The 24,216-nt window shown below is 54.5% G+C and overlaps 1 protein-coding gene across 1 annotated transcript; it reads right to left on the reverse strand.

The window, feature by feature from the left end:
• Positions 1-766: 766 nt before the first annotated feature.
• On the reverse strand, positions 767-24,192 carry CSRP1 (cysteine and glycine rich protein 1). Its single transcript, XM_059145109.1, has 6 exons — positions 24,064-24,192; positions 13,184-13,302; positions 6,993-7,161; positions 5,918-6,047; positions 2,430-2,523; positions 767-1,949 (listed from the first exon to the last, which is right to left on the reverse strand). The coding sequence occupies exons 2-6, from the start codon at positions 13,293-13,295 to the stop codon at positions 1,873-1,875; spliced, it is 582 nt and encodes a 193-aa protein (XP_059001092.1). The 5' UTR covers positions 13,296-13,302; positions 24,064-24,192; the 3' UTR covers positions 767-1,872.
• Between the last annotated feature and the right edge of the window lie 24 nt (positions 24,193-24,216).

Consider the following 24,216-nt stretch of genomic DNA (forward strand, 5'->3'; position numbering starts at 1 on the left):
TGATGGCATTAGGAGGAAGGATTTCTGGAAGCTGATGAAGCCATAAGGACAAAAGACCTCAAGAATGGAATTGGTGCTTTCATAAAAAAGGCTCCTGGGAGCTCCTTTGTCTCTTCTGCCATGTGAGGACACAGCAGCAAGGTGGCTGGCTGTGAACTAGGAAAGCAGGCCCTGACCAGACACCAAATCTTCCAGCATTATGATTGTGGACTTCCCAGCCTCCAGAACGATGGGAAATACGTCTCTGTTATTTATAAGCCACCAGTCCATGGTATTGTTCAAGCAGCCAGGATAGACTCAGCCAGGGCCAGGACCACGCAGCCGGCTGAGCTGGGCCCCTCCACTCCATCCCTCCTGGACAGAAGTAAACTTTCTAGGTATGACATGGAAGTTCCTCTGGCTGAGTTTCCCTCCCACTCTGGGGTTTTCCAAGCTGGGAGACGTTCTGAGCACAGCTTTGGGGCCTCGCTGAGCCCCTCAACTGCCAAAATTTATAGTTTTCACACCCAGACATGGGAGTCAGGACTGCCAGCAGTCGGCTTGCTGCCACTGCCAGCAAGGCAGTGGGACTGGGCTGGTCAAGTCCTCATTCGGGGCAGTGTGGTTCGGTTAGAATGGATCTAGAACGTAAGCAGCGCTTAGAAAACCAGGAACAAATCGTATCAATTTCCACCTGAACTTGTGCTAATTTGATGGCTCCAGGAAAGCTCCCTCCCAGCTGGGTGGTTAGCTGTACTCTCACAGACACAGGATCCAGACACCAGAGTTCTGTTCTAAGACCTTTATTGACCAGGTGAGAAGTCAGCTTGAACACAGCTCGCACCTGCAGCCCTTCCGGGCGACTCCTCCGCGTACGGTAGTCCTTTCAGTCACTGGGAGCAGTGAGGCCCAGCCCCTCCCTTTCCTCCTGCTGCTCCTCACCTGGGGCCTGGAAGGGATGGGGGGCGATGTGGCCAGAGAAGGGCAGAGTGGTCGGGGCAAGGTCCCGAGTGGGCAGGCAGGTCCTGAGGACCCGGCACATAGGCAAGCAGTGTCCAGATGAAGACTGAAGCCGTGTGTGCCTCCCTCCAACTCTTAAGGGTCAAGCAGGAGTGGCAGGAACAGAGCACTGGCCTGGTCTGTGCTGGGACGGGGAGGAGCTACCACCACAGCCCCGGGACCAGGGTTAGGGGCAGAGCTATTTACTCTCAGGTTTGGGCCACTGTTATATAAAAGTGTGTGTTGGGAGGTGTTTCACTGGGGCCCCCGCCAAACAAGGAACTTGACACCTGGGGAGGTCAGACCACACCCTGACTTTGGGTCCTCAGACCTGGGCTGTTTTCTTCACCCCGAGGGGAAGGACACCATGTCCCTAGAACATCCAAGGGAAGAGGCCCAGAGAGGCAAGTGGCCCCGACAGTCCATGGCCCTGTCTGTGTGCCCTCTGCATCCACAGAGACTCCCCAACTGGAACTCCCCAGGCCTATCCTGAGGGACACCAAGAAGCCTACCCTCTTGCCCGCAAAGGAGAATCTCAGGTCTAATGAACCACCAGCTTCCTCTGCCCCATCTTGGTCCTGCCTCCCTCTCTCCCGGGGCTACTGCTCCTCTGGGATCCGAGACGTGGGATCCGAGACGAGCCCAGACCTGCACTAAAATATTGAGGTCTCCTGCTGGTGATGGTGTCACATCCCAGGCAGAGGGAGCCCTTTAGAGGAGTGGGATCTCAGGCAGACTCCAAACCAAAGGGAGCCGAACACCCAAGTTCAAGTCATTAGTGATGCGTGGCGGGACTGAGAGGGAAGAGGAATCCAGGAGGTCGCCAAGGCTGCTGGGAAGGGAACGGCGATGAGAAGCATGGGAGTGGGCAGTGTGTGGTGGGTGACGGCAGCCTCACTCAGAGTGGACCAAAGCCCCAGCTCCTTGCCCAAAGCCAAAGCCCTTGGGTCCGAAGTTTTTCGCATAGCATCCTGCGGAGAGAGAAGGGGTGAGGCCCAGTTCCTTCTCCCCCAGGCCACACCTCCCAGCGCCCTCCCATCGAAGATCCTCCACCCTGGGCACCTGGCCAGGCCTTCAGGGCAGCAAAATCCACTCAGCGCCCGTCACCTCTGTAGCACCCCAATCCCCAGTAGTGAGGAGGTCCTTGGCTCCACATTATATTCTTATATCCACGTCCCTGCTGCTGAAATTACAGGAGAAGCCCTCTCTGCCGTTAAGGAGTTAGGAACCCAGGCTCTGGCCCCATCCTGCCTGTATCTGCCCTATGATTCTGGCCAAGGCATCTTTCCCCTCCGGGCTTGTCTCCCCATCTGTAAAGTGAAGGGTCACGCTAGAAGCTCTGGCATTGACCCCAAGGCCAGGAATCAGTTTACATTTAGCAAGGGCATAACTAGTTAGCCCCCTACCCCCTCAGACTGCTCAACCCTCGAATTAGAGGTGACACCACCCACCTTTGCAGTAAATCTCGCCATCCTTGTCGGCCAGGGTGGTGGACTCGAGGCCTTTGCCGCACTTGGCACACCGGAAGCAGGACTTATGCCAGGACTGTGGGGGAAGGGAACAGTTAAGGCTGCCACCAGGGACGAGGGCATCCCTGACCCCACAGTCCCATTCCCCTTGACGTAAGAACAGTGGAAGGGTTCAAGACACTTCCGAAGTCTGCTCAGCTGGTACTGTGGGAGGAGGTGGCCCGTGGGGTCAGGCAGTGGAGGAAGCAGGCCACGGACCACACAAGACCTCATACCATCTCCAAGCACGTATCACTACGGCTGGATGGTTAATGGCACCAGCTCCGCCACAAAGGGCAGGCGAGGGGGTGGCAAGGCCACGGCAGTAGCTGTCCCCCCACAGGCCAGCACAGGCCTTCTCCAGGCCCATCCTGCCTATGGATCGGAGGTGTGGGCCTGGGCTTCGGACTCGCCCTGGTACGGCTAACTACTGCCCGCACAGCCTCCACCATTTCCTCCTCCGGGAGACCTCCTGTGCCCACCTTGCAGAAAGGGCCCGAGACACGCACATACATGCAGACAGTGCCAGGGCACGGTGAGGGCTGTTGTAACTGGGATTCATTCCAGAACTGGGCTCCTTGTTTGCCCGGAAGCCACTCCCTCTCACAGAGTGGTCTGCTAGTATCTCCCTCGCTCGACGGCTGAGAGGATTAGGCAGCTCTGGCAGGATAAAAAGCCCGGCACAGGCTGGGGCCCAGAGGAGGCCCTGAGGCCATCGTGTGGAATATTACTCTGGAAGGAAAAGGGCTCCTGTGAAGGGCACTGAACCCAGCAGGGGAAGGCCTGAGGAGTGCAGCTTCTCCAGGGGCCACAGAAGGCCCTCTGGGGTTCTAAGAGGAGCCTGGAAACAACACAGGGCTGAGACCCTGCTGGGAAAGGAGCAGACCCGGGTTTGCCCACAGTGATGGGAGTCAGCCCAAACACGAAGACTTCTCAGCACCCTGCTCCCATTAGCAACACTGAGCCGGCTAAGCCGCTGCTGTATGGACAGCTCTGCAAAACCAGGAAAGCCAGGGGCAGGCAGCACGCAGGCCAGACAAAACAAGGCCTTTTAAGGTCAAAGAGACTCCCTCAGCACTGCCCGCCTGGAGAATGAGAAAGGAAGCTGCATCCCCTCAGACTTCCTGGCTGCCTGACCCATGCACGCTGGCTCCTCCTCCCAGGCCTCAAGGACAGGGGGGTCTGGAGAGCTGAAGGGGGGGGGCCAGATCTCCGCCTCCATCCCAGTCTTCGCCTCCTCCTCTGTGCAGCAGGGTTGTGCAGCTCTCCAGGCTGGGGCAGGGCTGAAGGGCACGCGGCCACCACCCAGGCCTCATGGGGCTGCCACCCACGCCTCACGGGGCTGCCACCCACGCCTCACGGGGCCTTGCCAGCCCTCCACACACCCTGGATCCCTTTGCTCACTCATTCAGCACCCCAAAGCACCTCTGTTCCTCGATATTTCTTTCCTGGCCAAGGCCAAAGAGAGGTGGGAGCTTCTCCCAACCTTTTCCACTTGAATGCAAAATTCTCTTATCCCCACCCCTCAGGAGTTAAAGGCTTAACTTAGACCCTGTCTGGGTAATGGACACAGGGATTCTCAGCTATTTTTAGAACTTTCAGATCTCCTAGTGAGACACAATGAGCACAAAAGATACCAACTGCAAAATAAGATTAGTATCTCCCGCTTTCATATCACTTAGTTCATGGCAAAGGTCATCATTCTGACCACACAAGAATTCCCCAAAGTACACAATAACAGTAATAATAGCACCAACAGTAACAGCAATGGCATAGTGTCCTAAGCACACACCGGTGGGGGAGGGGGGCTGCCCTGGGGACCCCAGAACAGTCTCTCCTTTCTTCTGCAAAACAGCTTTGTTTGATGGGATGGTCATTTGCTTCACTTTACAGATGCAGATGGAAGGTTTAGAAAGGTTCAGTGATTTGCCCAAAGCCACACAACTAGTAAGTGGCAAAACTAAGGGTTCTCTAGGGTCCAAGGTCTTTTTTTTTTCTTTTACAGTCATTTGAAGATCTTATGTATTTGAGAGAAGGAGGGAGAGAGAGAATCCTAAGCAGACTCCCACTGAGTGGGGGGACCGATGTAGGCTGATCGCATGACCTTAAACCATGACCTGACCCAAAACCAAGAGTCAGACACCTAACTGACTGAGCCACCCAGGCACCCCTAGGGTCCACGGTCTTAGTCATGGTTCCAGGACTCATGAAGCTATGGAAATGGGTTCTCATTTCCCATTGTACATCTGTGGAAATGGGTTCAAAGAGGTTAAGAGGCCTGAAGCAGAGTTAAGAGTGGTAAGAGCACAGGCTTCCAAGTTAGAGGGACCTGGGCTTGACGCCTAACCTAGCCACTGCCTAGCTGGAAGATCTGGGCAAATTAAGTTAATGCCTCTGACACTCAGCTTCCTCACTTGTAAAATGGGGATACTAGTATCTATCTCCAACCATGACTATAAAGACTACAATAAGAGCTTGCTATGGTCTAGATGATCTGGCCTAAGTGTCAATTCCCCGTCCATTGGTCGTGGGCCCCTTCCTCAAGGTGGAGAAGACTTGAAAGCCGTCACCCAAAGCCAGAAGAGCTGCAGACAGGTTCCTGGCCCAGCTGTTCCTGATGCTTGCTATGTGACTTTAGCCGAGTCACTCCTCCATCTGGGTCTCTCCGGCCACAGACTGAGGATGCTTCTTCCATGATTCTCTGACCGCTAGTCTGGGACTGCCAGAGACTGGGACTCTCTGGGAGGCAGGGTTTCACCGGGACGGAGGCACGCTACTGTGATTCTTACTGTGCTCTGGGGTTGGCAGTCCACAGGGGAAAGGCATACTTGGCAGTCACATATAGTTTGCAAAAGTTTTCTGGGAGGCTCTGATCTGCCCTGAATCTTAAAAAACCTCTGCCCTAGGCGTACATGGATGGGTTTCCCACAGACCAGGTCTTACAATATGGAATATATGTGGATTTTCCACTGGCTCTCAACATTTGGGGGATTACAAATCCTTTTGAAAATCTGATGAAAACTGTGGATGTTCTTCCCAGAAAGAGACATGTTCCCACAAAATTTTGTGGCTCCTTTGAAACCCAACAGATTGATCTTTACAACACCCTATAAATCGCATTTAAGCATTTAATAATCAGTTTCATCAATGGCGGGCCTGTTATCCTCATGAAGAAGAATGTTGGCCAAGCCACCTGTCCCCGGAGCCCATGTGTGACTTCTTCAGTCCTTGCAGACGGGAAGCCACAGGGACAAGCAGCCCATGGGGACAAAGGGTTACTCCTTCCCTAGAAGGGAGGGAGTTAAAGCCCAGTGCTCAGGCTCCCTTGATCAGATCCAGGGTCCAACATACAAAGTCCTAGAACCCACATTTCAAGAAGGTGTCTCCCCAGCCCCTCTCCCCCAAGCCTATCTCCCCAGAAACCACCTTACCTTCCCGGCACCGATCACCTTCTCAGCCGCATAGACTGCCTGGCTGCATCGAGGGCACCTCTCGGAGCTGCCAATCTTCTGTGCAAACTTGGAGGCATTGGGGTTGGTGGTGGGCCTGTGGCCAGGAGTCCTGCGTGGGCAACGACATGCGGTGAGATGACTTTCATAGAGGGGGTCGAGTGGGGCTGGAGTCGAGTGGGGCTGGCCCCGAGCGGGCACAACCCCACCTTCATCTCACGCCCACTAGGGGGCGACTCTCCCAGCCAGAGCCTCCAGGGTCCTCTCCCATTTTACAGATGGACAGACCCAGGCTCAGCAAAATGCGGATTTCCCCAAAGCAATCTACTGCCTCTCGCCACGGAGTTAAAACACGGGCATCAGTGAGCGGCTCATTTGCTAAGAATTGCCCTCCCCTGTTTCCCGTTCCTGCAGCCAGCCTGTGAGATTCTTTCCAGGAGAAATCTGCTGACAAATCATTCCCTCTGGGGCAATGACCTTGGCTAAAATGTGCTCACTCATCTGTCATTTCTGCCCATTCTCCCCAAGGTCAAGATGCTGGCCAGGCAGACTGCCAAAAGCCACTCTTTCAACAGGTCAGAGGTCAGTGAGTGCCAGTGAAACCCTGCTGTATTTCCGAGGAAGGGAGATGGCTGCCCCAGAGTACAGGGGTAAGAGATGGCTAGAGAGAGAGGCGGGTGGGCCAGTGCTGCTCCTGCTGAGCCCGGCTCAGCGCCCATGAGACCCCCAGACAAGCCACTGAGCCTGGGCTGGGGATTCTCATCTGAGAAAAGAGGACATTGGATGGAGTGATTCTTGGGGCCCCTCTAGGCTCTAACCCCTATGAAAACATGGGCTGCACTCTCCACACAGGGAGGCACCGCACCTGTTTTATTCCTCAATGGACCCTCAGCTCCTCTCGTTGGCCCGACACCCAGTGGGCCACTGTAGGACTTCCCTGGAAATCAATGGCTTTCTGAGCCTTTCACGGCTGAACCAAAAGCAGTTGCAAATGTGTGGGACACTGCGGTGGGAGGGCAGACCTCAAGGAAGGGGCTGGCGAGAGTCTTGTACTCACTCCTCATGCTTAATGCCCAGAGACTCCCCCTTGTCGGTGCTCAGCGTGCCGGCGCCCTGCCCGTAGCCGTAGCCTTTGGGGCCGTACTTCTTGCCATAACAAGACTTGCAGTAGATCTCTTCGCCATGCACGGCCACAGTGGTGCTGTCCAGATTCTTCTTGCAGACCACTGGGGAGGGAAGGGAGGACAGTGAGCTGACATTGGGGTGAGCTGCTTGTCCCCCAAGCCCCCCCGCGGCTGAAACTCTCCAGACCCGGATCTTCCAGGAGCAGCATGGAAATGGAAGTCGGAGGGCCAAGGAGCTGGGAAGAGGGAGGGAGGGGGTTTGCGAGGCCCCATTCCAGGAATGCCAGCCGAGCCACCTCTCACAAGAGCCCACACACACCTTCCTCCGTCCCCTCCACCCTCACACCTCGCCAGGCTGTAGTGCGCCCCACAGTTCATCTGAGGCGACAGCCTAGCTGATCCTAGGCCACAGGAAACCTACTGAGGCCTTTGGCTCTGCTCAACAGAGACCATGTGTTCAATAGGAGAGAAGAAAAAACAACGGAAAGAAGAAGGGCCAGGATTTCCTGCCTCTGACAATGGAATCCTGAAGAAACAATCCCTGTGTGCCGGTGGGGGGATGGGGGGGGGGTGCAGGACGCACGGGGGTGGGGTGGCAGGTGAAGCGATGCACCCAGAAGAAAAGAAAAGTTGCATATTTATCAAGTACCCAGCACAATGGGCCTTGAAATGAGATGCAGGTCATGCTAATTACACCAAGCTCTGATCTCAGAACCAGCTGGCCATAGGAAGAACGGAGGCCAGACCAGGAAGAATTCCTGACTCCTGAGGTATGAGCAGCTAGGAGACGATGAGCTTCGGAAAGCCTGTGAGTCCCATATACCTTCCTGGGCTTGTCTGGGGGCCTATACCCAGCCATCCAGAGTGAAATAGTTTGGAGCCTGGGGTCACGTGCAGTGAGACTGCTTAGAATCAAATCTCAACTCTTTCTTTCCAGCTATGTGACTTCTGTGAGATGGGCAAGTTATTTTGCCTTTCTAGCCTCCACGTCTCCATTTGGTTCTTTTGGGTTTTTTGGTTTTGTTTTTAATGTTTTTTTTTTTATTTTTTTAATTTTAATTTTTTTTTTTTTTTTTTTTTATTTAAAAGATTTTATTTATTTATTTGTAAGAGAGAGAGAGAGTGAGAGCGAGCACAGGCAGACAGAGTGGAAGGCAGAGTCAGAGGGAGAAGCAGGCTCCCTGCAGAGCAAGTAGCCCGATGTGGGACTCGATCCCAGGACGCTGGGATCATGACCTGAGCCGAAGGCAGCTGCTTAACCAACTGAGCCACCCAGGCGTCCCATTATTTTTTATTTTTAAAGACTTTATTTATTTATTGGACAGAGAGAGACACAGTGAGAGAGGGAACACAAGCAGGGGGGATGGGAGAGGGAGAAGCAGGCTCCCCACTGAGCAGGGAGCCCAATGCGGGGCTCGATCCCAGGACCCGGGGATCATGACCCAAGCTAAAGGCAGATGCTTAATGTCTGAGCCACCCAGGCATCCCTAATGTTTGTTTGTTTGTTTGTCTGTTTTTAATTTTTTAAGCAATCTCTACACCCAGCGTGGGGCTCGAACTCACAGGCCCAAGATCAAGCGTTGCATGCTCTACCAACTGAGCCAGCCAGGCGCCCCTCCGTGTCTCCCCTTTTGTAAATGCAGACAATAATATCTACCCCAAAAGGTGGTTGGGAGAACTAAATAAGATCTTACGTGTAAAGTAATTAGCACAATAACCTGCACACAGTAGATGCATAATAAATGTTGGCCACTCTTTTTTTTTTTTTCAAATATTTTATTTATTTTACAAGTAGGCAGAGAGGCAGGCAGAGGGCGGGGGGGGGGGGGGGAAGCAGGCTCCCTGCTGAGCAGAGAGCCCAATGTGGCACTTGATCCCAGGACTCCGAGATCATGACCTGAGCCAAAGGCAGAGGCTTTAACCCACTGAGCTACCCAGGCGCCCCAATGTTGGCCACTCTTATTAGCATTATGTAAAGTTAGTATCTCGAGGACCCAAAGAAGGAGGAAGAACAGGCCCAGGCCTCAAAAGATCATATGCTCCCAGACTCGTCCTCACTCTACCTGCTTATGTCTTATCCTAGAATTCCAATTTGGTTCTATGATATCCCTTCCATATGGAGATTGGGTGTGCCCAACTGGACCACATCTTCAAACATGTCCTTCTGAACAGGGACCCCTCGAGGAACCACTAGAGAAGCCACGCCTCGCACCTCCCCCTGAGAAGGCTCTCAGCTCAGCTCCTTGCAACTAGCCATCCTCTTGCCTTTAATGGGTCGGGCCCTCTGCCAGCTCCTCTCACCCTGAGCCCCAGGTTGCAGATTTCAGACTAAATAAGGACCCTCTAGTCCTGCCCTTGAGATCCTCACCTCATTCCAGTGTTCTGGGCAGCCCAAATATGGAACTTCCCACCACCTCCCCTGGGGCTTGGCTCCCGGGAAGGAGGGAGAGGGAACAACAGGCCAAGGGCTCCAACATTCCCTTCTAGGGCGGGAAGTCCGGAGTTGGCCTGGAATTGCTTCCCGTAAGGCCCAAATTGAACTGGAAATTCCAAAACCAGAGGGAAGGCAGAAAGCAGCGACAAGAGAAGTTGGGGAAACAGTGGTCTCTTTAGGAGACCCAGGAGCTCAACCCAGAAGAGACAGCAGGGCCTACAAGTCATTAACCTCCAGATGGCTCCTGGAGTGCCAACCGAGCCCTGACTTCCAGATCCCATGTCCAGACCACCCTGTCAGCTTCTGGCCTCCCCCAGGCCCTCCTGCCCACCACGGTCCCCCTTTAACACCTTCCCCAGGCCCCCCGCCCTTCCACCTCCGTGCAGGCAATGTAGTCTGGTCACCTGGAGGTTCTACCGAAGACCCGACCGAGGGAAATTTTGAATGAAGTCCTAAATAAACTTCTACCAAATAATGTTAAGATTTAAAAAAAAAAAAAAAAAAAATCTTAGGTATGGTTAGTTATGCATTTGTTGGACAAATGTCCTTCCAGACGCCACAGACTTGGTGAGGCCTTCTGATGTATTTTTGAAATATGGGCAAGAGGCAGTCCCAGGCGAGAGGTCGGAGCCCCCTCACCCCCCTCCAAAACAGAGAGGGATTCCTCTGGAAGGAAAAGCAAGCCCCACAATAAAGTTCAAGCTCACAGAATTGGACCAGGTCAGAACCAAGCGTGATTCCCAGACCTGGCTGTTTTCTGCCGGCCCAAGGTCCCTTTCAGGTAGACCAAGCCTGTGTGGGGCAAAAGAGGGTGAAAAACTGACAGCAAACTTGAGCCTGTGGGTGAGGAGATGCGGGGGTCAGAGGGCGTGCAGGGCTTCTCTGAGCTTCCCCTGCACTCTGAGGTTCTGGAAAACAGCGCATCTACCTTTCCATGGGTCTGGTTGCTCAACCCCAACGGAGGGAGCTGGCTGCGGCTCAGAGAAGCGCCCGAAGCCATGGGGTCGGCCCCCAGCTGCACAGCTGAGATCTCCTGCCTGCTGGCAGGAGCTGGCCGCCCCTGCAGAGACCGCAGGAGTGGACTGCAGGCCCCCTCTGTTCCCGCTTCCAGGTCAAAGGCCAAGCCCAGGGCAGAGGCCATTCTCCCTGACTGGGTTACCTCATCCCGTCTTCACCTGTCTGTGCCAGGCTCTCAGGAAAGGGAATGTACGTCCCATGTTGACAAGAAGCCAGAGCCAAGGACCCGAATGGTCAGAGGCCCAGCCAGCTAAGGGACTAGGGCCGGAATGCCGCCCAGGCCCATTCTCTGCGAACCTTAGGAAGGGAAGAGCCTTCCAAAGAAACTTAGGAAGGAACGTCCTTTGATTATCAGGGTCATTCTGAATTTCTGAATTCAAGCTGGACAGTTACCACCCACTCCTCTGAAACAGGGAAAGGATGTTCCCTCCATTCGTAAACAAATCAGCAACAGCCGGCTGTGTGCTCAGAGCCTCTGACACCAGCAATCAGCAAGTTGTCGAGACACCTGGTTGCGGGGACATGTCTGAGCTCGGACACCCTGGAGGCCCCAGGGAGACTCGAGACCCTTTCCTATGGCTGTTACTTTCATAACACCTCCCCACACCCTGGCCCTGCTCCCCGGCCTGACTTTCCACAAGTGTTTCTAATCCTCCACACCCCCTCACACCCTACCCCAGGCCTGCTCCCTTCTTCCTATGCCACCCCCTGAATTCCTGCCTTCCCCCAACCGCGACCAACCACCACTCCTCCTCAAGCGTGACTGAGGCCTCTCAGCTGTGGCCCCTTGTAGTGATTAAGCAACATGAGAGAGCAAAGGCAGAAGCCCTATGGACCCCAGCAGCCCGGACCCTCTTCCTAGCCAATGCTGAGCCCTCTGAAAAAATAAATGACTGGAAAATTCCTAAGTGCAGTTAACTGCCGATAACAAGGGGCTGCTGTCGGCGGCCTCCTCTGTGGGCTACAGGCCAACAAGGCCCCGCTGGGGCTCACTCACTCCTGTTCACCAGATGCGGCCCCTGGGTGGCCACTCCGGCTGGCTGCTCAGGGTGCAAGGCGGGGGTGGAGAGGGGGGCCCTGCTGCCCTGTGCTGGGTGGTTCCCAGCTGGGTGGCCCGGCAGCAGGTGGATCTGTGGGACCAAGTGACCAGGGACCAAGTGACCCTTGGTCCATCTGTTCCTACTCAGGACCACAAATCACCAGGGAACAAAACGGCTACAGACACTCCCAACTCTGCTTCATGTGACATGGATGGAGGGGACCCCGTTCCCTGGATCTCTCAGACGGGCTAGGAGGCCTCCTTTGTGTCACCGCACCGTGTGGCCTGCAGCTCCCTCAGCAGCTTGTGCCTTCGTGTGTATCTGTGCGTGTGTGTGTGCGCATATGTGTGTGCACGTGCACACATGTGTGTCCAGGGCGGTGCCTATCATTTATCGAACATTCAGAATTGCGTTTTAAGTACTTCATTTTCCAAGCTTCTTTCTCCTCATTCTCACAACAACCCCATGAGGGGAGTATTACTAACTCCCCTGTAATCGGGAGAAACCAAGTAACTTGGGGCCTCTGGGTGGCTCAGTGGGTTAAAGCCTCTGCCTTCAGCTCAGGTCATGATCCCAGGGTCCTGGGATCGAGCCCCGCATCGGGCTCTCTGCTCAGCAGGGAGCCTGCTTCCCCCCATCTCTCTGCCTGCCTCTCTGCCTACTTGTGATCTCTATCAAATAAATAAATAAAATCTAAAAAAAAAAAAAGAAAGAAAGAAAGAAACCAAGTAAGTAACTTGCCCATCAGCATGCAGATCCCCAAACCCGAATTCTGATTCAAACCCTGACCACTGGATCCAGAAACCCAGGTCTTCACTGAGACATCCCCCTGCCTCCCACTCTGCCCGCCCTCACAGAAAACTCTCCCTCTGACCAGAACCCTCTGCTCTGACCACAGATCATTTAGAAATGGGGGAGGCAATCCACTGCTTCCTGGGGGCTGTGAAAACACTGTCCAGGTCAAGGACCCCCGGAACCACCGGATGGCTCCCAGCTGCTTGCTGTCTGTTGCCCCGTTTCCTACTCGCCTGGGCTTGTGTTTCGAGCCCCTCTTGCTCCGGGTTACTGGGGGTGGATGTCAAAGCTGTGCTTGCTCATCTTCCTCTTAACCCAGGCCGCTGGAGCAAAATGGGAGTTGAGGGAAGTGACCAGGCTGGCCCAGGGGGCGGAAGAAGAGAGAACCCCGCTCCTTCTCTGGGCTCCGTGTCCCCATAAAGTAATAGCCTCTGTCACCCTTCAACAAGGGATCATTTGGGTCCAAATTTGGGTAAAACTCGGGACCCAAAGTGGCTTCCTCTTAAATGATGGCATTGTGGCAGGGAGAGAAAGAGAAAAGGGAGTGGAAAGTTTCCCTAAGCAAGTCTGGAAGTTTGGCTCCTGGCCACCCCGGAGCGGCTGCCACCCCCACCAGCTCTGGCCAGTTCCTCCCCTTAGAAAGCAGCTTCTGAGCGGAACAAAGAGGCCTGTAAGTGTTTCCCGCCCCAGCTGTGCTGCAGCCAAATGTCAAGCTGTTTACGTCCCATGGGGCCCGTCCCCTGGGGTGTTGACAGGCCCGGCCTGTGGGGGCAGGTCCCCCCCCACCCCGTCCCCATTCCCATGGCAACAGCAGCTGGGCCGCGGGGCGCATACTCACTGCACAGGAAGCAGGATTTATGGAAGCTGCTGCCTTCGCACTGAACCTCTTCCGCAAAGTAAACCGTCTTCTGGCACACCCCACATTTCTTGCCTCCTCCCCAGTTCGGCATCCTGAAACTGGACCCAGACATGGGAATTAGTTTTCTAGGGAGCCGGAGACCCAGACTGCCCATGCCGGAAGAGCCACAGGCAGACCGAGGATGGCAAGAGGGCAGGCAGAACACCTGTGGGGTCCCCACCACCCCCGTTCTGGCAGGGCACTTCCTCCTGAGGGCTCTCCACATCCTTCTCCCACTGCCACTCGGGGGCTTCCTGCCCCAGCGCTGACAACAGACAGTCACTGAGCCACTGCTGTGTTTCCAACCCCGGGTGGGGAACTCTCGAGGGTATAAACAAGCATAAGGTACCCGCTCTTCAAAGGACACTGTGGAAGCAAGTCTTGGAACCCTCCTCTACACGTATCAACAGGGATGGATCTCACAGAGGCTCACTGGAGCCAGAGAAGCAGATGCTCTAGAATTCACAAAACACAGATGGTTTATGGAAGGTTCACAGACAAAATTCTCATTGTCAAGGGATGAACCCATGGGGAAGAAGTTATAAAGAGAAAGCAAGGGAAGATGATCACTAACTATTCTCTTAGACTTGTTACCTGTAAGACAGGGAATGGCGCACCACTGTGGGGGCGGGGAGGGGGCAGGTAGGGTCTCCAGAGGGGCTGCTAAGGCGCTGACTTTTTTTAACTTGGGTGGTTGACTCATGGGGGCTCACTTTGCAATTATCCTTTGACCCATACATGAAGATATTATATACTCCTTTATATGTAAGAAAAAGCTCACCAATAAAACCAGAAATTTTTTTAAGCAGGAGGGTGGGTAGGCACACAGGGCACAGTTCTCGAGCCTTAGAGTCAATAAAAGGAGGCATTAGAGGATGCCTGGGTGGCTCAGATGGTTGAGTTGCTGCCTTTGGCTCAGGTCATGATCTCAGGGTCCTGGGACGAGTCCCACATCGGGCTTCCTGCTCAGCGGGGAGCCTGCTTCTCTTTCTTTCTCCATCTGCCCCTCCCCACTGCTCATTCTCTCTCTCTCCCTCAAATAAATAGATAAGATTAAAAAAAAAAAAATCAGGAGTGCCCGGGGGCGCTGCAAAAATCAGATTGACCAGTACCACCTTAGACCTCAGAGAAGCACAGGAATCTAGATTTTTTTTCCTAAGATTTTATTTATTTCAGGGGCGCCTGGGTGGCTCAGTGGGTTAAGCCTCTGACTTCGGCTCAGGTCATGATCCCAGGGTCCTGGGATCGAGCCCTGCATCAGGCTCTCTGCTCAGCAGGGAACCTGCTTCCCCCTCTCCCTCTGCCTGCCTCTCTGCCTGCTTGTGATCTCTCTCTCTGTAAAATAAATAAATAAATCTTTAACAACAACAACAAAAAAGATTGTATTTATTTCATTTGACAGAAAGAGCACAAGCAGGGGGAGTAGCAGGCAAAGATAGAAGGAGAAGCAGGCTCCCTGCTGAGCAGGGATCCCAGGGACTCAATCCCAGGATCCTGGGATCGTGATCTGAGCCCAACACAGACGCTTAACCGACGAAGCCACCCAGGCGCCCCAGGAGTCTGGATTTTCAATAAGCACCCCAGGTGAGTCCAAAGCAGCCATGCTGAGACCAACTTTGAGATGCTCTAGGTATTGGTTCTGAGTTGAGGTCCTAATACCAGTCAGGCTGGGTCCAATTCTGAGCCCCACACACTGGCTCTGTGTACCTTGTGCAAGGTAACTGGTGTTTCTGAACCTTGATTTCAGCATCTGTAAAACCAGGATAAAAGCAATAGCTACTTCACAGATTCTTTCTGGGGAAGAAATGAGGTCTGGCATGTCAAAGGCATGGTACAGTGCCTGGCCTATAGTTAGTGTTCGCTAATTATTATTATTATTTTTAAGATTTTATTTATGTATTTATTAGATATTTTATTTATTTAAGAAGGAGAGAGTACTTGTTGGGGGAGGGGAAGAGGCAGAGGGATAAGCAGACTTCCCGCAGAGTGGGCAGCCTGACTCACCTCCATCACAGGACCCCAGGATCATGACCTGAGCCGAAGGCAGATGCTTAACGACGGAGTCACCCAGGCGCCCTTATAAATTACTCTTAACACAGGAGCCCAAGACTGCAGGAGAGGCCATGCTCCAGGTTGGTGCTGATGCGCCAGAGAGTGGCAGAGCAGGTGCACACCATGGAAACTGGGAGAGCAGAGACCCCCCCCGCCCCAAGACTGATGGGGTCAGCGTCTCTCCTTCCGTTTCACTCATCCAGCCAACAGACATGTGACTGAAGGAGGAAGATGACATTAGTTCACAGAGGGCGGGGTCCCCCGAGCAAGGTACAGGCGGCCACGGGTGCGGGACTGGGGGGATGAAGTAGCCCGGATGTGGCAAGTTTAGAAGGACGTGGGGTCCTGGGAAGGAAGGGGGACGGTGCCAGAGTTGGCTGTTGCCTCAGGATACAAAAGAGCCTATGGACAAAACTTACCAGTTGTCTGTATCAGGAAATGTTGAAAACAGGGCTACGTTATCCAAAGCCTACCCTCCTGGTAGTAGCAGCTAGAATCAATGTCAAGGACAGAGGGAGACATGGTTTTCACTGCTGGAGAGCGTCCCATCTGACTGTGGACACAGGCCTCAGCTCAAGGTCTAGCTCCTGTTCACGATGGAGTCTGCACACCCCACACAGCACCTGAGACAGGTGTTTCTACAGGCGTCCAGGGAGTAGCTGAGGAATGAGGCAGGGACGCTCTGATACTGAAAGCCACAGCCAGAGACAAGTTCTCTATGTCAGGGCGTCTCCGCAGGGGCTGGGACCCAGCAGAGGCGCTCAGTCACTGTGTGCAGACTGACAAGCAAGGAAAGTGGCGTCGGTGGTGCTAGCTCATCGCTCATCGCGGTCACTGGGGCTCATCGCAGTCACTGGGGCTCGAAGAGCACAACAATCACGGGGATTTTCAGCAAGGTTTTTTCAGGCATCTTTTCACGCCCTCTGCTTCGTCCTCCCATATCCGAAAAGCTGGGGCTCCCTTGGGTCCCATCCTGGTCCCCTTCTGTCAAAAACCTCCATACCCCTCTGGCTTCGGCCTCTCCCCTGAGTCCAGGCTCACACATCTAATCTCAGGTGAGCATCTCCACCGGAATGGCCCACCAGTGCCTCCGTTTCAACGTGAGGGACCTGAACTCATTGCCTTTCCTCAGACTTGTTCTTTTTCTCGACTTTTCCATTTTTGCTCATGGTACCAAAACCGTTCTCTCCATCACAGAGGAATTATCCCATTCCTGAGAATGTTGATGGGCTTTCCCCCCTCCCATAGCTGCAACCCACTGTGTGTTCCCCTTTACCCACTCACCCCCAAAACCAGTGCTGAGACTCTCTGCTCTCCATTCTTCTTCCCACCACCCTAACCCAGCCTTCACCACTCCCTCGTGCAGCCCCTTGAAGAGGACACTACACCATATATACCTGTTCCTTAGCAACTATCCTGATTTTCGGCCATGGCACATGGTGGGGACCTAACCTAAGCCACCAAGGTTATTGGCTCAAAGATGGGCCAGCTATCCATTTCAGACCAATAAAATAGGAGAAGGCAGTTCTGGGGGGCTCTGGAAGAAAAAGCATTCCATTCCTTCAAGAGAACTTCCTGGAAGCAAGTCCCTCTTCCCCCAGTGAGAGCTCTGAGGTTGTTGTCCCCAGAGATACGGACAGTCCTGGGATGAAGCTGACAGCAGGGAAGACAGAGCTGAGAAACAAAAGAAACTGCGTCTGCAATGCCACCTTTAAGCCACCAAAGTCAGCCAAACCTAAAGGTCAGTCTCTCTCTGAATTTTCCAGTTAAACAAACGAACAAATTCCCTCTACGTTTTAAGCCCATTACTTTACAACCGAATGCATCCCTAGAGAGACAGCAATTATGGTCGTGCTGCTTCTGGAATCTCCTCCCTATTCCATGTCCAGGCAGCCGCCAGATCTTTTCTGTGGAGCGCTCCCCTGCTCAGAACCATCAGTGACTCCCTGCTGCCCGAGAATAATCACACCCCTTACCCTGAGACTCTCCCCTGCACAGTCTCCACTTCCTTTTCTGCGACTCCTGTCACCACACCTCACCCATTCTCGGGGTGGGTGACTGAATCGCTGTGTTCGCCCAGAATGCCTGGCAGGGGCTGTGAGCAGGTGGAGGGCTGAGGCTGGGGCCCACTGTTCTCTCCCACGCGGGTCTACACGGGCCACGGACCACTGTGGAAGGCCCTTCCACAGCCCTTCAGGCTTACGCGCATCACTGATGCAACCCGAAGGTAGGCTTTCTCTGACAGCACATGACCTCTCTCTGCCTTCCTCAGATAACCCCCCTAGGGCCTGAGCTCCCAGATCCTGGAGAACAGTCCCCAGCCCCAGCCTCTGATGCCCCACCATTCAGTCTCTCGCTCCACTCCGCCCCGAGGATGCCAGGGGCCAGATGCCTTGTCGAGCAAGAGCTCAGGGCTGCCAAACCCTAGGATGTGTGTGCCGGTTCGGTGAGAAGAGCCATGTGTGTTGCCGTCTGCCTCAGCGTCAACCCTTCCCCCGCTTCGTGCAGCAGGAACCCCAGTTCTACTCAGGCAGCCACTCTCCACTGAGTGACCCCGGGGACACGTTCCCACACCCAGCCCTAGGGGCCCACCATGGCCATCCCTTTTCCCTGCAGGGGTGGCTTCAAGGACAGGCTGTGACGTGTGAGGGGAGCTCTGTTTGGGAAGCTTCTGGAAAAACAGGTGTGTCCCTCTGGAGCCACACAAGTTCTCTTCTGCCTCTAAGGAGGTAACTAGGCATCACCCCCGGAACTCCCACAGCCAGAGCTCCCCAACCGACAGGCTACCACGGACTGCGTGCCTGCTAATCACCAGGTTACATGTACAATCTCTTCCTTCCCACCTGGAGATGGGGAATACACGCCCACCCTACAGATAAGGAAAACAAGGCTCAAAGAACAGAACTGGATTCCTAAATGGGTTTAGTCCCTTCCGGGGCCCCTGTCACCCCAATTGTCAGGCTGTCGCCCCATCCTATGTAAGAGCAGCTGCCCACAGTAGGCACAGAGTACACCAACGCTTGGCTCTCTCCTCCCTTGCCAACCTCTTGAACTAGCAGGGGATACACTCTGTGGCCCTAGGAATACCCCTAGGGGAGGAAAGTTCCCCTAACCATGTGGTTGGGAGCCAGTCCCAAGCAGTGTTTTGTTCCCAGATACAAAGCCCTTCTCCCTCTGGGGGAGACCCAGAGCTCCATACAGGCCTCTCCTTGTTCTCCCTGGCTCCATGTCAGGGGCCCACATCCAGCCGGGCCCCAGGGAATCGGGAACATGGGCGGAGAATGGGTGAAACCCAAGGACCAGCCAGTGAGGACAATCTGCCTGGGATGCCTCTGGGCTGCCCCATGCCTTCGAGCCTGGCCATGATGTTGGGGGTGGGGGGTCTCCTCTCAGGAGCCCGCTGAAGGGACAAGGGCTCCAGCACCTTGGGAAAAACAACAGCAACAACAAAGACTGTTCACTGACTGGAAGGGCCCCAGGCTCCCCCTGTGGGTGGGCTCTCCATTCCCTCTGTCCCCAGGAGGACCCCCCCAGGGGACCCGCCGGCAGGGAAGAGTCTCAGCTGGAGGGAGCCCTAGCCACCTGCTGCCGTACAAGGCGCAGGGGCTTCCTCTCAAGGTCTGGCTTCCGATGCCCTGTGGGAGACTCTGAGGAGGAAAGTTCCCCAGGTCTGAGGTCAGGTGGGAGAGCTGAGGTGAGGAAAGTGGGTCTGGACTCATCTGTTCCTGGATGAATGACCTTGGGCAACATCCTTTCCTCTCTGAGCTTCAGTTTTCTAGTCTCTAAGTTGGCCCACACACTGGCTCCCTGAGACCGCCACTCTGAGGAGGCAATGAGAGGGTGCAGAAGTGATAGCGTGGGGCCAGGCGCACCGCCGACAGGGCTGGCCCTGGTAAGCTTCACACCAGCTGTGGGGCCAGATGTTGGCCATCCTTCCCAGCTAATCCACGTCTGGAAGCAGCAAGGCTGGCACAATAACAAGCCAAATAGGGACCATGAATTCCTGACTCATCTGTCAGCCCCGCGAACGAGACGAGTGACTTGCCCTTCTTTGGGATTTAGCTCCCCTCTGGCGACTTGAGATGCAAGCAGAGGCTTGTGTCTTTAACACCAAGCTCTTGTGTGTATTGTTCTTGGTGCTGGAGAAGCGTTGCTATCCTCTGTAATCACATCATCCACCTGGTGGGTTTCAGAGACTCCTGTTCCCACGGACCATTGCTGTCTGTGTTCTGGTTTGACCTACTTCACCGTGTTGCTAATCTCAAGAGAGAACAGGGCTTGAGTTTTCTGCTGAATGGCTAGAAACAGCTGGTCAGCTATTCACCTCAAATGTCAGGATCCGGGGTGCCTCAGTCAGATAAGCATTGGACTCTTGGTTTCGGCTCAGGTCATGGTCTCAGTGTTGTGAGATCGAGCCCCACAAGAATCTGCTTAAGAGTCCATCCCTCTTCCTCCCCACCCACTAAAATTGATTAATTAATTAATTAATTAGTGAATTTTTTTTTTTAAAAGTCAGGATCCTTAGGGTTGGCTGGAAGGATTGGCTTCTTCTGATAAGCTGTCCTCACCTTCCTATCTAGTTGTCCCATTAGGAACTACGTTCAGTTCCTCAGTCTTGAGAAGAGGGATTCAAGATGGCGGCTCACATAGTAGGAGAGAAAGGCACAGGCCCTCCTGTTCACAAATGTCATGAAAGTCAGGACAAGGTGATGGGTTCAGTGTGGTCATGTTTCAAGTCCAAGGAGCCATTTCAGAGATGCATAATCCTTCACCACTGGCCACGAGTGCCTGAAGGAGGCTCCTCAAACCACTGATTTGACAAACCCTTCCATGTCTTTATTTCTCCAGTGGAAAAATCCCATCTCTCCCATTCCAAAATCTCTTATTCCCTAGGGTCAAAAAGTGACTTCTGGGCACAGGGCTCAGGTCCCCACCCACTTGGTCTGGTAGAGACCTGTCAGGTGTTTGTCTAGTTAGAAATGCACGGCTCACATTACCTGAGCTGTGTAGTACTTGGCCAGGGACACAGGAGAGCTGTGATCCCATCCAACCCTGCCGCTCAGCCTCTTCCTCCATGCCCCCACGTCAAGAGAGCAGCCAAGGAGACAGAGGGAAGGAGGGACTCCCTGCTGAACAGGGTTCAGGACCCATGCCTTAGTGTGACACCTAAAAACCCAGGAAACAGACTCTCCTGAAAGTAATGGTCACTGGGAGGGGGGTGAATGGTCGATAAAGAAATGCCAGTGTGTCCCCAGCTTCACACAGCCCACTAGATGATTCCTTCACAATCCTGCCCATGGCTGGCCTCTCTGAGAAGCTAAGTGGCCTCTGTGAGCTATGATCACTTTAGGCCCCATAGTACCCTGGAACTTGACCGTCGCTCCAGCTCAGCCCTCTCTCTGGCAAGAGTGTTCTTTTTTTCTTTTTTCTATTTTCTTTTTTAAGATTTTATTTATTTACTTGACAGAGAAAGAGATCACAAGTAGGCAGAGAGGCAGGCAGAGAGAGAGAGGGAAGCAGACGCCCTGCTGAGCAGAGAGCCTGATGCAGGACTTGAACCCAGGACCCTGGGATCATGACCTGAGCCAAAGGCAGAGGCTTAACCCACTGAGCCACCCAGGCATCCCAGCAGGAGTTTTCTTTTTCCATCTATGTCCATGGCTCTTGCGTGATTGTAAGCTGACAGGTACAGTGCTCTGTCTCCTCCTGCTCCTCTAGTAATCCCTTTTACGGCAGAGCTCTCCACCTCTGGGGGTTCAGACGTCTGAAGGTTAACCAAGGGAGAAGGGAGGGAGGGTCTGCGATTTTTTAAAAAATATTTCAAAACTATTACAAGAAACCCTATATTATAATAGGTCTCACAGGCTACTCAACAGATCAAGTTTCTTTGTTTTTTTTCTGGAATGATGTCATTGTCCAGGGGTAACCACTTGTGGTCTCATGCTAAAGGGTCTGACTGATGTTTCCTGGATTGATTTTTAAAAAGCAAAAACAAATTAGCACTTAGACCTCATACAAACAGGTTGTTTGCAGCTGACTTCACAGGAAGCTCCAGCCCCCGCGATCCCCGGGTAAAGAACCCCAGGCCAGCACACTGGAGAGTGAGAGTCTGGTTGCCTGCTCAGGGCTGCTGAGGAGTCAGACGCTGCCTTCTGGCCCTGGGGAAACCTGGAAATGCCAGAGTCTGGAAATGCTAACTGCCTCCGTATTTACACACTTTACCATACATGGCAATTACTCAATGCCGACGTCAGACAGATTCCTGAGGCACTGTGTAGGCCAGCCACGTCATTGCCAGAGAAATTCCTGACAACTGAAAACCATAGGCAAGGGCTCTAGTACCCAGCACCCCCTCTCCCCAACCTCCTTACCCCCAGCTAGCTGCTCTCTGTGCGTGTGTGTGTGTGTGTGTGTGTGTGTGTGTCTTTTTCTCAAGCAGGCTCTTTTCCAAGCTTCTTTTCTTTCCTGCAAACCTGGCCTGCAAATTCAAGCTTGCATCAGACCTGGTGAAAGCATATCCACTAGGATCTGGAACCTAACATTCAGGGATGTCCTCTCCTTCCTGACCATCCAGCAGAGTGGGAGCCTAGAGGTCACGAGTTGTAACGCTGCCTCCATCCACATTCACAAAGGCAAAACTGTATCTTCCTGAAGTACTTCATAAGCCACGGCAAAGCCCTTTGTAAAGTGCCTTTCACACACGGCAGGTAGTTCCTTACTAACTGATCTAGAAATTGGAAATGTACACGAGCAAAGAAAAGTAACAACACAGCACTGAACATGGGTTTGGAAGGAGTCTGCCTGTGTTTGAAGGCTGCCTCCGCAACTAACCAGACTGCCTTTTCTACCCCTTACCTGGTTCTCAGTACTAATCACAGGGAAAAACCATTTTCGAGGCTTAGGAGTATCCAGCAGGGCCACTTAGCTGAAAGCCTGTATCCACTCCTTTCACTCACCCAGTGTTTGCCCACAATCCTCCCCCTACACCCCCAGGCTGCCATGTGGCTCCAGGGAGCACTGGCCGGCTCCAGGGGCAGATGTTTACGTTTAAAAAGGAAACACCCGGGCCAGGAAGAGAGGTCCTGGATCAGACCAGAGGCCAGAGCTGTGACACCCCTGTTTTCCATACTTCACTAGCCTGGTTGCAGAACTGGAAGGCCTAAGCCCTATCTTGAGCTTCTCCCCTGGATTCCATTCCCCCCACCAGACCCTCTGTACTGGGCAGTGTCCCCTCCCCATCAGGCAGACCACAGCACTGCCTCTGTGGGAGAAACTTCCTTCCTGGTCTAACTGTCCCCACCCCGGATATCCTCCCTGAGGCAAAGGGTCATTCCCTGGGAAGCTGCGAGCAGCACCAGGCTGGCTTCAGCAAGGACAGGGTGAGAGCCACTGAGGGCTGAGGACGGTCGCTCTTGCAGGAGGCATCAGGAGGCACCCACCAAGAGAGAACTAAGGAAGCTCAGCGCCCCTGTCCCCAGATCCCAGGAGGACCCCCCAAGCTGCACTCTGAGATGACTGAGACACCGCCAACACGGGCAGCCTCCTCGGCTTTGGGCAAGGAAGGGGGAGGACAAGAGACACCACAGTCGTGCTCTTCATTTGCAGCCCATCCCCATTTCTAAAGGAAACTGTGCACTGGGACGTTACTTCGCGCACCCAAGGTCATCAGTCTGTTAAGCAGCAGACCCAACTGTCAAGACTGAGCCAGGTTGCCCTTCCAAGCAATCTCTCACGGAGATTCCAGCTGCCTCTTCATGACACACTTTCTGCGGGAGCCCAGTGGATCTCCTTGGCGCCACTGCAGCGGGATCCCAGCGCAGAGCCCTTCCAGGGAGGGAAGGCCCAGCCGGCTCCCTCAGCCCCACGGAGCAGGCGGGTGGGTGGCTGGAGCCCAGGCGGCTGGAGAGGGAGGGGCCAAGCCCAGGCTACTGTCCCCTGCCTAGACCCGCGAACTGGATAGCTTACAATGGCACAGGGGCTCAGAGGCTGCAGGATACTCCCAAGCCTTTGCGAGTGGCTACAGCACCTGCTTCAGCAATTCCTCCTACAGCACCTGCTTCAGCAATTCCTCGTGGAGTAACCTTTGGCAACTTGCTTTAAATTTGCCCAACACCAGTTCCTTTCTTGTTCCCAGCCTTCAAGGACGGAGGCCACAAAACACTGACGGGGTGGGGGGGCGCATAATTGTCTCCAGCTAGCACCAAGACTGGGGGCGGGGACAGGTGAAATGTTGCCGCTTCCATCTGGATCCCGAGGAAGAGGGAAAACTGACACCTGCGCTCAGGGCACAGATGCCCCAGGCTGGACCGTGAAGCCAGATGTTTCCCCACCCCGCCCGCGGGCACGTTCTCTTCCCGAGCAGGAGGATGAGGGAGGGGGTGGCACGGATGCCCTCATCCCCCTGCGGTACAATGAGCGTCAGTGGCGCGCAGAATCGCTGATTGTTCTGCGGCCAGACCTGCAGGCTGTGGGGGAGCCGGGCCACCCCGGGTCAGGCGCACGCAGGAGCCCTCTGTGCCAGGACGCCCCGAGCCGGGAGGTCCCCAGAGCCTCCCGGAAAGGGACGCGCTGCTCTGGTTAAGTGCGACCGCTTGTCCTACTCCGCAGCCCCGGGACGGCCGCCTGGCCGCACCACTTTTCCTTCCCGCGCCACTCTGCGCCCCAGCCGAGCCCGGCGGCCGGGGAAGTCTGGCAGGCGCCGCGGGGGTAGCGCGCCGGGCCGGGGGCGCCGTGGGGGCCGGGGACGCGCGACCCCGGGGCGCACTCACCTGGCAACTGGCTGCGCGGCGCGCGGGCGGGAACGCTCTTCGGAAGCCGCGACTGGGTGCGCCCGGCCCGCGCCCCGTTTTGTTCCGCTCCGGGGAAGGCGTGTCCCGGCCCACGCCAACCAGTGGGCTTTGCACACTGCACCACACCAGGGC

Source organism: Mustela lutreola, chromosome 14 (genome assembly GCF_030435805.1).
Source record: "Mustela lutreola isolate mMusLut2 chromosome 14, mMusLut2.pri, whole genome shotgun sequence".
NCBI lineage: Eukaryota > Metazoa > Chordata > Mammalia > Carnivora > Mustelidae > Mustela > Mustela lutreola.

Excerpts from the sequence above, each read along its gene's own strand:
- CSRP1 (XM_059145109.1), bottom strand. The coding sequence starts at position 13,295 with ATGCCGAACTGGGGAGGAGGCAAGAAATGTGGGGTGTGCCAGAAGACG. Across the intron at positions 7,162-13,183 it reads TAAATCCTGCTTCCTGTGCA|TGGTCTGCAAGAAGAATCTG; the intron begins GTGAGTATGCGC and ends TTCCCTCCCCAG. Across the intron at positions 6,048-6,992 it reads CTGGGCATTAAGCATGAGGA|GACTCCTGGCCACAGGCCCA; the intron begins GTGAGTACAAGA and ends TTGCCCACGCAG.